This window comes from Mugil cephalus, chromosome 13 (genome assembly GCF_022458985.1).
Source record: "Mugil cephalus isolate CIBA_MC_2020 chromosome 13, CIBA_Mcephalus_1.1, whole genome shotgun sequence".
NCBI classification, from domain to species: Eukaryota; Metazoa; Chordata; class Actinopteri; order Mugiliformes; family Mugilidae; genus Mugil; species Mugil cephalus.
The window spans coordinates 24,940,962-24,956,399 of record NC_061782.1 but is presented as its reverse complement, the minus strand read 5'-3'; the positions used below and the strand labels follow the sequence as shown (position 1 = coordinate 24,956,399).

At 39.5% G+C, this 15,438-nt stretch overlaps 1 protein-coding gene across 3 annotated transcripts in view; it reads right to left on the bottom strand.

Moving 5' to 3' along the window:
- The window catches only part of vps8 (VPS8 subunit of CORVET complex), a 43,967-nt gene that overhangs the window by 4,131 nt on the left and 24,398 nt on the right, over positions 1–15,438 (bottom strand). For all 3 annotated transcript variants that reach the window (XM_047602921.1, XM_047602923.1, XM_047602922.1), the window contains 21 exons: positions 13,526–13,572; positions 11,920–12,142; positions 11,696–11,785; positions 10,349–10,400; positions 10,200–10,242; positions 9,984–10,056; positions 9,470–9,589; positions 8,852–8,923; positions 8,281–8,400; positions 7,646–7,702; positions 7,031–7,113; positions 6,695–6,779; positions 6,469–6,567; positions 4,410–4,499; positions 3,902–3,948; positions 3,666–3,810; positions 2,899–2,988; positions 2,430–2,615; positions 2,192–2,273; positions 1,390–1,472; positions 1,147–1,227 (listed from right to left, as the gene is read on the bottom strand). In XM_047602921.1, the coding sequence (XP_047458877.1) occupies positions 1,147–1,227; positions 1,390–1,472; positions 2,192–2,273; positions 2,430–2,615; positions 2,899–2,988; positions 3,666–3,810; positions 3,902–3,948; positions 4,410–4,499; positions 6,469–6,567; positions 6,695–6,779; positions 7,031–7,113; positions 7,646–7,702; positions 8,281–8,400; positions 8,852–8,923; positions 9,470–9,589; positions 9,984–10,056; positions 10,200–10,242; positions 10,349–10,400; positions 11,696–11,785; positions 11,920–12,142; positions 13,526–13,572 (1,968 nt within the window). The remainder of the gene's footprint in view (positions 1–1,146; positions 1,228–1,389; positions 1,473–2,191; positions 2,274–2,429; positions 2,616–2,898; positions 2,989–3,665; positions 3,811–3,901; positions 3,949–4,409; positions 4,500–6,468; positions 6,568–6,694; positions 6,780–7,030; positions 7,114–7,645; positions 7,703–8,280; positions 8,401–8,851; positions 8,924–9,469; positions 9,590–9,983; positions 10,057–10,199; positions 10,243–10,348; positions 10,401–11,695; positions 11,786–11,919; positions 12,143–13,525; positions 13,573–15,438) is intronic.

Here is a 15,438-nt window from a genome sequence, read left to right as displayed (position 1 = left end):
CTTGTTTGTCCAGCACATCTCACAGATGCTTGACTGGATTGAGATGTGGTGAATTTGGAGACCAGGTCAACACCTTAAGCTCATTGTTGTGCTCCTCAAACCATTCCTGAACCATGTTTCCTTCATGACAGGGAGCATTATCCTGAAAGAGGCCACAGCCATCAGAGAATACTGTTTCCATGAAACCGTATACATGGTGTGCAACAATGCTTAGCTAGATGGTACGTATCAAAGTAACATCCACATGGATGGTAGGACCAAGGTTTCTAAGGAGAACATTGACCAAAGCATTTCACTGCCTCTGCTGACTTGTCTTCTTCTCCTAGTGCATCCTGGTACCATGTGTTCCCCAGGTTAACAACACACACACCTCGGGCATCAAGAAAACATGATTCAGCAGATCAGGCTTCTCCTTCCATTGCTCTTTGGTCCAGTTCTGATGCTCAGGTGTCCATTGTTGCTGCTTTTGGCAGTGAGAGGGGTCAGCGTGGACACCCTGGCTGGTCTGTGGCCCCATATCCAGCAAACAGTGATGCACTGTATGTTCTGACGCCTTTCTATCAGAACCAGCATTAACTTCTTCAGCAATGTGAGCTACAGTAGCTTGTCTGATGGATCAGACCACACAGTATCCCATGTCCATCAATGAGCCTTGGCTGACCATGACCCTGTTGCCATTTCACCACTGTTCTTTCCCTGGAGCACTTAGCAGATGGATAGATACTGACCACTGTAGACTGGGAACGCCCCACAAGAGCTGTAGTTTTGGAGATACTCTGACCCAGTTGTAGCCATAGCCATCACAATTTGGATTGTCAAACTCAGGTGCCATGATGAAGAGACAATCAATGTTACTCACTTCACCGGTCTGTGGTCAAAATGTTATGCCTGATTGGTGTATCTCACCATTCACACTGTTATAATAAGGTCTGCCTGATTTCATGGAGGCCTCCTAAATTGGTGGACCCGTCCTTTTATGGGTTTTTGGGATAATAATAAATTAAAAAAAAAAAAGTAATGATAGTAATTGCTTTGGCAATTTCAACATCAGTGACTCTGACTTTTGTCTCCAGAGATAGTTCTTTATAAACATGAAAACATGTGCACATGAGTAAAATATGTACACACAGACTCACAGGGCTTTACCTGTTCATAGTTGAAAGTGTCCAGCATACCCAGGATGAGGCACTGAACCTCTGCCAGCTTTCCTTTCCCATAGACTGGGTCCTGACAGAACCAAGAGTGCAAATAGGACCACATGTTGTGAGACAACATACCATGTAAAGAATAAGCTGAAATAATATTTATTAATTCAGACAGTTAGTAGTCCTTCTGTCTGAAATGTACATCCTTGTTTCTATAAGAGTGGAGAAAACCAAACATACATACCTGCAATATTTGTTGAATGATGGCAGGTAGAGAAATGAAGCTGCTCATACAGTTGAGAACCTTCATTGTCTGCTCCTTTAGCACTACAACATTCACAAACATCATTAATTAATATGTAGAATTTAGAATGTCGCCAGACTTGTCAGAAAAAAAACTGTGAGCATTTCAACACTTATGTGATTGACAGACTTTCTTTTAAGAAATTGCTTTTCCTTAAATTTTTTATTAAATATGTCAACCTGAATAAAAATGTTCACACATTTATTTGCACATCTGTGAAAGGGCAGTCTTGATTCGGAACAAAGCCACATACCCAGTTATAAATGTGTACCTCCTGATCCTTAGGGAATTGGTACAGATTTAAAATGTAATCGGTTGCATGTTCTTCACGTTAAAGGTGAAAAAGCAATGACATTCATCCTCGTTTACATCATAAAGACCTGCTAATTTAATGGGGGTGTATAGACCCCCAACCAATCTTTGAAATACAGTTTGAGCTGCAGGTTCCGGCACTTTAGCATTAAGAATTTGCAACTGGATGCCTGTCATTGAGAATCACAGCACAAACGACAATGAGGCTCTCAATCGGATGGGAGAGAGACTGCGCAAGAGCTAAAAGCTACTGATTTGAATAGAACGAGCACTTTCAAAATAAGTGGGCAGAGAGGCTTTTGCTCCAGAAATGTAAACAACCACAGTTTGTGAAGGAGTCCAGCAGAGATCAACATAAAAAAGATGGAGGATTAAGCAAAAACAACAAATTATGTCATGTGCAATGATTCAAACAACTGTGCGTGTTTACCTTCAGACGTATGTTTGGCATTAAGACCTATCACTTGTTTCTGAGAGGCCATCATGGTGTCCAAAAGTGGAAACCATAAAACCTGTGACACAAGGAAGCAATAAGAGAGTTGTGATGAAACTCTCCCTCCACTAAACACACACACGCACGCACGCACACACACACACACACACACACACGCACGCACGCACACACACACACACACACACGCACACACACACAACCACGTTGAACTTACCTCTCTCTGTTGCCTATCAAGGTTCTGACAGCTTCGTTGGCAGAAGGCAATGATGTCATTGAGTGATTCCTTCACTCTCATCAGTGTTGATTCGTTGTCTATCTCATCATCATCTTGTGTCCCAGCTTGTCCTTCAGCTCCTCGGTCACTCTCAGCAGTGAAGAGACTCAGCTTTTCCCTCAGTGTCTTCAAAGGGCATAAAAATTGGGACAGTGACAGTGATATAAAACATTTGTGGTAGGAACAATATTTACTTACTGCATATATGTATTTCAAGCATCTATTTTTTTTTTAAGATTTCCTAGTTCTACTTCACAAATGAATGATTTAAGTATATATATATGACACTTCTAATGTTGACCCCTTGAACCCTTGTGTAATAAAAAAAAAAAGATAAAAGATAAATGATGAATAATTAGTTCATCAATAAATCTATTCACTTGTAACTCTCTTGGTGTTTTTTAACTACCTCCAACAAGACAGCAAACGCCCCTTGCACGTCACCCTTCTTCTCAAGCAGATACGCTGTGGCCTCGTTACAGTGGTACTGCTTCATTATCTAGATAAAAACAAAACAAGAAACGTTAAACAGTCTCACATGAGATCTGACTTGACAAAGAAGAAACTCTCGGCAAGCCTTTTCAACAATGGAGTCGTGAACAGGTGATGATAGAAGAAGTTAAGGAAGACCTAATGATGACTGCATAATCCTCTCAATGTAATGGACTTTATTGAGTAAGGATTTATTTTGAAACCCTGACAGAGAAGAATAAGTTTCAATATTTTCTCCAATGGTGGTAACAAAATGAGACAGTTACTGATCATTAAATAGATATCATCAGCACGAGTTCACGTTGCTTTTCACCATATTCCATTCCAACAATGGTAAAGATAGTAAATAATAACAGAGAAAGCCTGTTTACTTGGATATAGGTTGACACAAAGGAAGTTTGCCCCAAATTGTGCTAGATGACAATCCCAGATCAAATACTTCCAAATACACCTATGCCAGGATAGGATACGTAACATCAGCTGAGATTGCAAGGCAGTAGCATCCTGTTCCTGAGTGGATGATGTATCCTAATTTGCCTTTTTTGCCAATTTTTTTTAAAAATAATTAATAAACTCAGTCCACCCAAAAGATCAATAGTAGATGATGTTGATGACATTCCCAATATAAGGAAAAAGCAGTACATATCCAACCCATGTAATAGTATAGAGTATAACAGATATTACTTGTATGGCCTCCTCCAGTCTGTAGTGGTGGGAGGTTTGGAGGAAGCTCAGGAGCTGGCTGCGGTCAAAGCGGCACAGTAAGTCCAGAAAAAGCTCATGGAGGTCACGTTCTAAAGGCAGGATGAACTCCATTTGAAAGCCTTCCCTGAATAACAGAGTAGGACAGGAGAAATAAGAAAGAGGCAACAGCAATGTCCAGGAAATACAGGGGGGAGGTAGTAGGACGCAGACAGTACCGGGGCTCCAAGAGACAGCTGAGGAATTTGAAACGTAGCTGGTCATCCTAGACAGAGACAGAGAGAGATTGGATTCTTGTGTATTCTAGTTCATTGTCCTTTTCATATTTTGGTCATACTGTCATTAAATTTAGTTTTTTATAACGTATAATGTCTATTAGTATACTCTCTGTCATGGTCCGGTAAGAATGCCTCTGACATAGAAAATTCCATTTAAATTTATGTGATTAATTAAAGAACTCAAAAGAGTGCAAACTTTCCCACAAGAGATTAGCAGGGCCACACCAATGAGTTTGTGTATGTAAGGCAGCCTTACAGAGAAACATAAATTAACCAAAGAAGAAGCCTTAAGTGGCTACTGCTCAGGTTATAATATAATACACTTAAAACCTTGTCCTTTTCACCAGGTGTAAATTATATTTTTTTTTGCAGTAACACATTTCTTTACTTTTTCCTGATCGGTTCAATTGTTTTAGCAACAACATCATCATGTTTATGTCAACCTTACCTGAAGCTCAGAAATGATTTGCTGCACCTCTTCTGTAAAATGAAACACCACAAGGTCGGCTGATTTGCTGGGGTCAAGGGTCACAAGCTCCTGTAAACATGTTGGAGGGTAGATGTTAATCCAAACACAATCAAGGCACTGACCAGTGAATGTTTCTTCCAACTGTTCCCTTGCATTATTAAAAAAAAAAATCGTTATCCAAATATACACAAAGAAGGAATAAAAGAAATGATCAAAAAAAATCGTCAACTTTGACCTGCTGAACATGACAAACCAGCTCTGCTCCATTCTTCCTCATTATGCCAAAAAGTTCAAAAATGTCATTGTGGAGTACTCCCCTCATTCGCTTGTGAAAGTACTTGGTGGTTGGTATGAGCAAATAATTACATATCACACTCTGAAATACTACAGTGAATGAATCCTAACATGTATAACTCAATGTCAAGTTTTCCCTGATGCTTAACTACATGAACCATTTAAACTGGCTGTAGTGTGTGGTGCAGTCGAGGCATCAGGCCTGCAATGGAGGACCCTCTGGGGTTAGTGTATGGTGTTACATCTTTGAGAGCACAACAAGTGAGTCTCACAAAATGCCAGGGAGAGGCAGAGACAGAGAGAGCTAAGCTACATGTAGTGGCACCCTGGACAATGTGGAGCTGTTGTAAATCTACAGGAGATAGTGGGGTGCTGATGTACATGATGAAAATCACCCGCTATCGGAGGCTGAATTATATCAGTATCCGTATCATGAAAAGGGGTGTTTACAGTATGCGTACTATATTCACACAAACAAACATAGTAGAGTAAAATAAAGGTAATACATTAGGACCAAATCCACATTTATTGTACTTTGTTAACACCTATGACCATCTAAAGAAACAATTGTGAATTAGTCTGGGAAAGCCAGTCATCCTCTCACTAGAGCAAATGATGTGCAACCTTTGTCCTAATCAAAGGACATACATTTTTGTGCCTTTATAATTAGAGAGCTGATGCAACGCAGTTACAAGGAGCTGAAATGAGGTTCCTCCAAAGGTTGGCTGGGCTCTGAGATCAAAAAGGGCCGGCTGATTTAGTTCAGGCATTTGGTGAGGATGCCTCCTGGGTGCCTCCTTTTGGAGGTTTACCAGACACAGCCAGCTGGGAGGAAACCTGGGTTTGACCCAGAACTCACTGGATTATATAACCCATCTGGCCTGGGAACGCCTCAGTATCTCCCACGAAGAGCTGGAATGTGTTGCTGGGGAGAGGAATGTCTGGAGTTCCTTACTTAGCCTGTTGCCACCACAACCCAACCTCAGATAAGAGGATGAAATGAATGAATGAATGTTCAGTTCCCACTTGGGGTTGTGGGTAAGAACTGTTCCCAGAAAGTGTCAGCAACATAGTACGCACTAAACCGCTGCCTGTGGTGGGATATACAAACCAACTAGCATGAATGAGGCGAATCCAGTTTACAAATAAATTACTCCAGACTCAGAGAACAGTGATTTGATTTAACGGTGTTGTAGTGACTGGGTGCTAAATTACAAGAAAATACTACAGCACGATGAAGAGAAATACCTGAGGCAGCGGTGTTCAATGTCCTACTCAGCATAGAAATTAACATGACCCCTGTGCTCCAGCATTTCACTGTGTGGGCAAAGGTAAGGGCTCCTTTTTCCACAGATGTAATAAAGTAGGAAACATATCCAGAAGGATATGTTTCATGTTCATGAGCTATTAATTATATTGGAACAGGCTGTATTTAAAAGCAACACAAGAGAGTGCAGGAGGACAGGGAGAAAATCTACGTTTCAGAATAGCCACCCCAGAGTTCTGCCCTAAATACTATAGCAGACCTATTGGATACCACAGAGAAGACAAATGAATGCTAGATTATTCAGACATTCTAAGGGTGGCTCAGTGTCCAGACAATGGTGACCATCAGATCCGGATCTTAAAAACACTCAACTGTACTGTATATCTGACTCAGGACAAAGCTCAGGAGAAGAATCAGCTCCCACAATCGTGACCTGGCCATGATAAGCAAAATAAGAGTGTCTGCATATGTACTGACCTGAATAAGCTGCAGTGCTTTGTTCTTGACTGTTTGTTTCTCGTCAGGGCTGTAGCCAGGCATGGAGAGCAGATTATGAATGTAGCTGAAGATCTCCCACTGAATGAACAAAAACACACGTACATGATTTAAATAAACAAGACATAATTCATCTTTCTTGCAAATGCTCATATGAAAATGATAAGATATCAACCACTTGCTCCAATAAACCTAGAATGCATGATACCTTTCTGAGGGGGTCTTTAAGGTAGCAGTCAATGATTCTGTCATACAGATGTTTCTTCTCATAAAGAAATTCACAGATCTGGTAGCTGTAGGGAAAGACAAGGATGATTATGTCTCTGAGCCAATATAATGCAGCTGAAGGCTTCTATCATTTACTACTACAACAGGTAGTTGTGCTAACAAAAGTTTCATAATCCACAATGGCATGAGAAACTAAGGAGCAGCACACAGTGACTGAGCACAAACTAGATACTTTTAAGTTCTGTCTAACACAAGTAACTTAGTACAGTTAAATTAAAATGCCTCTGGTTCCAGTAGTATTATGTTTGCTACTCACAACTTGGCCTTCTCTGCCAAAGTCAACAGTCTTTCCTCATTAAACTGGACTGCTGCTCCGGCCTGCAACAGCTCCAGGAGAACCTACAAACAAGGAACAATAAAGGCCGCAGACATGATATAATTAATCTTTTTTTTTTTCTTTTAGGTTCTGCTTCAGCACATAAACTTAAAATAAATGCATGCAAAAATGCATTTCCTTGTTAAATACTTAGACCAAACCAGATCAGATCATAAACATGAAACATTTGATAGAAAATTTTGAAATTGCTGAAAGTCATCATATTGTACAAATGAAAGTGAAGTCTAACACTGGCATATAACAGAGCTACAAAGCAGCTGCTTCCGTGGATTAACTAAAGTAGCTGAGAACAGAAGGGAGCAAGGGATTCCACCCATATTCTGCTGCGACTATTATTTTTTAATTATTTTTAATTAGATCAACTCACTGGCTGCAGAAAATATCTTGTTACTTTTATTTCAGGGGGAAAAATAACGAGAGTTAGCTGCTATAGAAAATAACAAATACATGAAAAATTATTAGTCCAGTGATATTCCAGATGACTACACTACTATGAGATGGTTAAGATCCCTCCTTTTCAATCTATACTGCCACCTGTTGTCTTTCAGTGTGCCGGGAGTCATCATCTGGGCAACACAGGAACTCCAGAACCTGAAGAGACAGTAACAATTAAGACCAATTTAACAATGGGGAAGACAGAAATAAATTATTTGCATAGTAAAAGGGTTAAAAGATCAAATCTCTTCTGTATCTATTTGCTTGAAGCTTGCTTTAATAAAACTTGAGGAAAAGTTATACGTGTGTTTGATGATTTTAAGTCATTTCTCTCCTCCCTGTCTCCATTCCCCTCCCTCTTAACATTCTGCCAATTTATCAATCTGTAATCCATCAATCGTAATTTTGGGAGAAAACTAGATCACACGGTCTATTGTAGGTTGATCTCACTTTCTTTTTTCATTTTTTTTTTCAACAATCAGTTTTAGTTGTTATGCTTGTTTTTGTAGCTACTTTTTGTTGAGGAAAATTAAAGGTCAGAAAACCCCCTGCTGGACTCGTTATTATATTACATCTCTTCGTTTAGTGAGACTTTTAAGTGGGTTTGCAAAAAAAACGTTTGTGTGCCTATACACTTATACACTGTCCTGTCTTTCCTAAAGTGGTGATTCTAGGTGTCATGAGTGAATACATCAGGATAATACCTTTAATAAAACGTTTGGGGTACAGGGTACCTGATCAAAGAGCTTTCTGTTAACAAACAGTGTGTTGTCCGGCTTGGCCAACTGGCGAGCTAAAAAGGTGAAGAGCCCGCCCACCTGGGAAGGAGTAAAGTCTGGGTTGTCCACCATCACCTAAATAAAAAATAAACACATACTAATGTTCAAAGCAATGAAACAGATGGAGACAAAATAAGAAATACAATAGTCATCTATGATATTAGCTTTATGATATTAACAGAATGCTATCAGAAGTGCGCTGGGTTTTAAAAGTACTGGGATTTTGTGTGAATTAAAAATCTAGAACACTAAAACTACGCAAGATACCTGAATCATCGTGATTGAGATCAGTAAAGAAGAAAAATGTTTAGTTTTGAAGTCATTTATTTTGAGAGAAGGCTGAGCTCAACAAGCCTCTCATCATACTCAATGCTGTCATTACAATTTGCAGTTTTGGCTTTGTTTTTTTCATTATGAATTTATATGATTTGTTTGTAAATTCATATGTACCGTCCCAAACAAATAGATGACAGAGACAAATGAAACATTACAATAATTATGATGAAACAGCATCAAATGATTTTACCTGAAGTAAGATGTCCACTATCCTCTGCTGGTACTCTAGGGCCTGCTTGTCATTCTTAAAGTCTTCAAATGTCTAGAAAGAACCAAAATGAAAAAAGAACAACATGAAAGCCGAGCCCCCTGTCTAAATGACTGAGCTGTCATTTCAGTAGTCACTGGGTCATAAAAGCTGCATATAATTGGGTTTAAAGATGTCCATATGTTTTTGGAACAAAATTAACCAAATGTGTTCAAGTTCCACGTAGATGGAAAGTGCAGACTTGAGGCTATTTGAGGGAGGAAGGAGTACTGTGACCAAGGTCTCTAGCTCATCCAAACTACTTGCTTATTCATTCAATTGTTGCAATAAGAAAATATACAGTGTTTGAAGCCCATATGTAAGTGTTTCTGCCACTACACAGCTGAAACTGTGGAACTCCACTGTGTTCTTATATATAGTGAGACAGTATGAATGGCTTGATGCTTCCCAGATGGCATATGATTGGCTTTTGGTGGTATGGTCAGGATGTGTGTTATACAACTAGCATCGGTGTTTTTAAAGCTTTCTCCCTAGATCCGTATTAAGGATTCTTTACGTAACAATAACATGATATGAAGAAACAATGTGAAGACATCTCACCATGGCAAGGACATTGAGAAATTCCCGAGTGTCAAAGTGCAGCAGTGTATGAATATAAGGGAAAACTTCCTCCTCCTCTGATGATTCAGCTGAATGGAGACGGATCAGGAACTCAAACACCTGACACACAAAAATACACGCAACATTAGCTTACTAGTATGTGTTTACCTTCACCAGCTACATTTCTTCAGATGACACCAGAGTGTCTCTATCTTGATCAACACGTTGTTGCACATCAACTGAACACAGACAACAAATGAACAGCAGATAATTGCTAGGAGACATTGCTGGGGTTACACCATTTGTCGTTGAGACATCGTGAGTCACATGAATATGAATATGCTCCACTGCATTTGGTTTCACCACATTACTCCATTCTTTTGCACCTTTAACCATTTATTACAAAGTCAAACTGTTTTGTGCAGTAAAAATGATATATACTTCTTTATATATAGTGCAATAGCATAAGTGGGCATATAGACATCCTCTTCCACAGGGTTTGTTATCTACATACCTGGTGCTTGACTTGCACCACAAGATCTTCAGGGATGTCTCCACGTGGATATGCTCTCCCTGCGAGACAGCAGCTGTAAACACAAATGCCATTACATATTTGTTTCATCTTTAAGGAATAAAAATGTAGTAGCATGTATCTATAGGTGGAAACCAAACTTTATAATGTACGACAGCTGTATGGTCCAATACACTAAAAAGTCAGCTGATTTCTTACCTTATGTACACCAGAAGTTTGTTTCCCATGACCACATCCTCATCTGGCCAAGCAGAAGAGGATAAGATATAGTTATTTTGAAACATGCTATTAAGATGCTTAAAGTAGGTATTTCATTCACTTCATGGGGCTCTGGTATCCAACCTTACCTGATAGGCTCCTCCCACCCTTCAGTGTTGGGCCAATTACTGCAAAGAGTTTCTGAAATATAAACACAAAGAACGCACACACAAAAATGTGAATTATGGCTCAGGATCCTTTGTACAGTTCCTCATAAAGAATTTATTTGTTGACTAGGAATATACATTTAAACATTAAGACTAATTTGTTCTTAGATTGTAAAAAAAGAACATGAATTCTAAGTGAATAAAGTATTCTCACAATCAAAAATCTGACACCGAGCTCATCTTTTCTTCTAGCTTAGAAATGGAAGTGTGGCTACAAGGGCTAGCCAACATCTTCATGTGATATGAAAGCCTGACCTGCTGTGTGATCATAATTGTGGTTGGGATGGACCCAGTAACACCCAATGTTTCTATGGAGCTAACAAGCTACTCCATCTATATCCTGGGCCAGATTGTTAACTCTAATAAGAGCAGAGGCTGATGCCAGAGACACTTTTGCTTTCAATCAGTGGAACAACAAAAAAATGCTTCAGAACAACCCAGAAAAATGAATGAATGAATGAATGAATGAAAGAATGAATGAAAAATCGACAAAGCTGTTGAAATGGCTTCCACACTCTCAAAAGACCAAAATAATCAAGTATCTGTGGAATGTTCTGGAACAATCCTGGTCCACTGAGGGCCCTCGCCTCAACCCTCATGTCCAAAAAACTCCCTTACCAGTGTCCTGGCCCCACACACAACAGGACACACTCAGAAGGCATGTGACCATTTCCCAATGTACCCAAACTTTCTGGGAGGCAAATAATAATACAGGTGGTTTTAGACAGGCGGTTTTAACGTTGCAGCAGACGAGTGTATATATGTAAGTATAGGGTTATTTGCATATAGGTGTATGCACATGTGTACATGGATATATGTGAGTGTACATATATATACGTGTACATAGGCATATGTATGTACATGTATATATACACCGGGGCCCCACAAGGTTGTGTTCAGACTCCAGTTCTCTATTTTCTCTTCACACAACAGCAAAACAACTCAGTTGTCCAATCACATCACCAAGGACGTTAACGTCGCAACTGTGGTCGTGCATGTTCCTGCATTGTCTGCCAGAGAGCAGACGATGCAGGGCTGTCGGAACAGATTTTTTCCTTCAGTCATTGTCACATTATTGGTTTACCACCACCACCACCGAACCTGCCATTATTCCACTATGCTGTCATATACTGTATTACTGATCTTCAATACCATTTCATCAGTGAAATAACTCATAAGGTAGCCCACAAAGGTCGATGGTTAGCAATTTGCACATATGTCTGTCATGTCTGACATGCTGATGAAATAACATTTAAGTGGAGAATGTACCTCCATTGGAGTAATGAAATCATTCATGCCACTGTTGAAAACGTAGATCATTGCATCAAAGAGCTGGTTCTCCCAACACAATTGGACCACCTGTATACACACAGACACACACATCATACAAATACAAACAGGAGGTACTTTTCCAGTTTGCTTTTTTAAATTTGCAAATCTAAACAGATTACATGTAAATTACATATGGATTTTTTCTATACACATATACAAACCTGCTGTATATCCAAGCTTGTGACATCTAGATGGACAATGCATCTCTCCAAGCTGTGCATCATACCGCTGCCATGGTAATGGGCCAGAAGGTCCTTCATAATGGGAGCGGAGAGGTGACCAAGACGGTCAGCAATAATGTACGACTCCAGAGACTCCAGGAAGACACCCTTAGCAACCGTGTTTTCACACAGTCGGGCATAAATCTGGTCAAACAGCAGGTCTCTGTACATGCATGCACACAAGACATACAAAATTCATTTTATGTTCATCATGTGGATATTTCACTGAAAACCAACATTCATAAACCAATGGTGTTACCTCAGCAGATCACCGCAATCAGTCATGAAATACCTACTGAGCTATTTCAACCTCAACCAAAGCTGTTGGATGGGCCGGGGGATGTATGGAAAGTTAAGGGTCAAAAGTGGTCAATCAAAGTGGTACTTCAAAAATAATGATGTTTGAGTTACTGCTTTTCTTGGAAGGAAATCAACTATCAAACCCCATGTGTCAACTTGATTGTGTCAGCATATTCAGTTCCTCCTCTGAAGAAGAATCACCTCTTACTGAGAAACTTCCATGGCTTTGCTTGGCAGTGGGGTCAACTCTCAGACAAGGCTCCTTGAATTTTTGTTCTGGTTTGGTTCTTTTTCATATTTATGCGGTTGCTGAGCAACATTCTTACTTACAATCAATTGTCTATAACCTTTAAGAGTTCTCAGGAAATGTTAATGTCTGTCTCTCTGATGGGTTTTAAACAATAGTGTTTCTTAAATGTTATTGAATTCATTTAATGAAGAGATTTAGATTTCAAACACGCCTACATTTTTTCTCTTTCTTTTCTGTGACCCATGTGCAGACCAGTTCTCTGTATTGATGTAGATGATGACAAAACAAGACCAGATAAAGTAGTCTCAAAAGCTGAGTTTTCCACTACAGTCTTTTGCAAAATAAAAGTGATATTTGTGAAAGTTCAATTAAGTACAATTGTACGTGTTTCCACTGAAAGGTGTTTTGTGAATGAGCTGCGACTCTCATAAAGTCTTGTCGATATCCCATAATTGTCTTAAATTCTCGTCACACAAGATTCCACTTTCACAGAAATTGGACTTCAGATGAACTGGTCACATGACCCCCTGTGTCATCTCCAGTGGCGCCAGTGACCGGGAATTGTTGAAAAACTGCTTCCATTGCACTTTTTGCAATAAACTGTTACATCGATATGCCTGAAAAACCACCTCACAAGAATGTAAAAGAGTTTTAGTGATATTTGAGAGATTTTTTTCAAAATGTAGATGTTTCCATTACCAGAGTCTTATTGCGATATTTAGGTTTTGCATATTTCTAGGGGGAATGGAAATGCAGCAAATTGTTTGGACATGGATGATGCTGCTGAACTGAAAATGTAGCAGTGTAGATATGTGAATATTTTCACATATTATCCATTTCCTAGTAGTTTTAGTGACGTCACCATTGTGTTCTCAAAAACTCCCTTTGACTATTTAATGTGATAAGTTTCAGGAGATATGGATGCAATTGAAACGTGATAAGTTTCCATAACATTTTCTTCATATCACTTGAATGCTTAGTTACACGTTTACTTACGCCCTCTGAAGCAGCAGGCAGTAATCTACCAGGACTGGAACCACATCCTGAACAAATCAGAGAAAGATAGAGAGAGTGGAGTGTGAGGGATATTCAATTCAAATGCTCAAGTCAACTGATGGCAGGGGTCACGCTCACCTAAATCTGGTCTATTACAAATGCTTAAATGACACTTCAAAAAACATAATCCAGGAACCAAATCAATTCTTATTTCACAATATTTTAGAAACATGTCAAACCTGGAATACAAGATACACATAGTACATATACATACACATATACATAGTGTGCACTGTCCCTCATGGGCGCGGCTCAGTGATCATCAGGACAATGAATAGAACACTAGCTGTCACTAAAAGATTCCAGGATCTCCAGGGCATACGGGAACCCAGGCAGAACTGTGCAATACACCTATATAATCGTTCTACTGCAATGTCTCAATTCTACAATTTAAAGTGTACCCTTGTCTGATTTGGAGGCTGATGTCAGTACTAAGACATGGACAAAAAGCTCCAATCTAAACAGAATTTGCTGGAAATCCAAATGAATCACACTGCTCAAATGAAGGACAGAGATAAAAGTTGGTATCCATGAACTAAATCCTGGAAGCTAAGATATAAAACTTGAGTGACTAAACTCTATCACCTTAAGAATTTGAAAGGAGAGAGGCATATCAGGAGACACACTTTATGTTTAATAACATCTAATATGTTAAATGGTGTAAAGTAAGGACTGAAATTCAGCAAAATAAGAAGGCACAAAAGGTAAGAGATTAGAGAAGGATAAGTGATTTGTTGTTTAGAACTTACAGATTTTAATTACAACTTTTATCCTTAAAAGTATTTGACAATAAAAGGCTGCTCTTTCCATTAAATGTGATACATTTTGAAAAGCCAGCATATTTCAGAGTTCCTGGCCCAAGCTTCTATGGAGCTAATGGAAACGTTTTCTTTTGAAAGCACACTGTGTGTGTGGAGTCACTTCAAAGCTGCCTGTTTTGTGTGTTATCAGAAGCAGCATGATTGAAGTGTGTGTACATAGCACAGTGACCAGAGGTCAGCTCCAATCAAGGCTGCCATGGTGATGGTACCTGGCTCTGATTAACCCTGAGCCTTTGTACTGAAACCTTAGCGAAATTTGGCACTGCCCACTTCTTAAACTGCTCTTAAAAATGTTCCCAGCAGTGATGCCAGTGAGTTTATCTAAAACAAAGCTCCAACCAACTACGTCACTTATATAGCAGTGAAACATCTTGAAGAAAACTCAAACAAGTCCAGTTTGATTGAACTTAGTTAGAATATACCAATACGATCTAGGTATGGGAATATACTATACCTGGATAACTGAGAATGTTTCCAGACACACATCAGCGTAAATCGACTGGCAAAGCTACCGAGTATTGTCTGAGACTACACACTACACCAGAAGGACTCAAATCACACTATTTGCAACTGATGTGTAAATTACACAACTGAGAGAACAGCAGAATATTGTGCAGAATCTGAGATGTTAACATTTTTAGGTTATTCATTGTGTGTTAGTAGTTATTTTTTGTTTTTCTGTGCTGAAAACAAATTGCCATGGGTTTTGGCCATTTTTGTTTTTTTGTGGTGCTTTTTTCTGGACTTTTCATGTTTGGCTGTCGTTCAGTAGATTGACAGTCTGTTGGTGGATCCAAGAAAGCAACTGCTAGTGATGTCTGTGCCCCCTGTGCTGTCCAGAGCGAGGCCTGAGTTTCCCATTGAACTTCAGAGATGCCGTGCTGGAGCGTAAGTTAAACACCGGAGAAGGAGGTTCAGGCCGGCGGTACCATCTATGCTCATGACAAACAAGAGGTCTTTGGCAGATGATGGACAAACTGTGCGCGCTGGGACCCAGAGGGAGTGTGCTGCGAGCAGTGTTTGGTGTTTTGT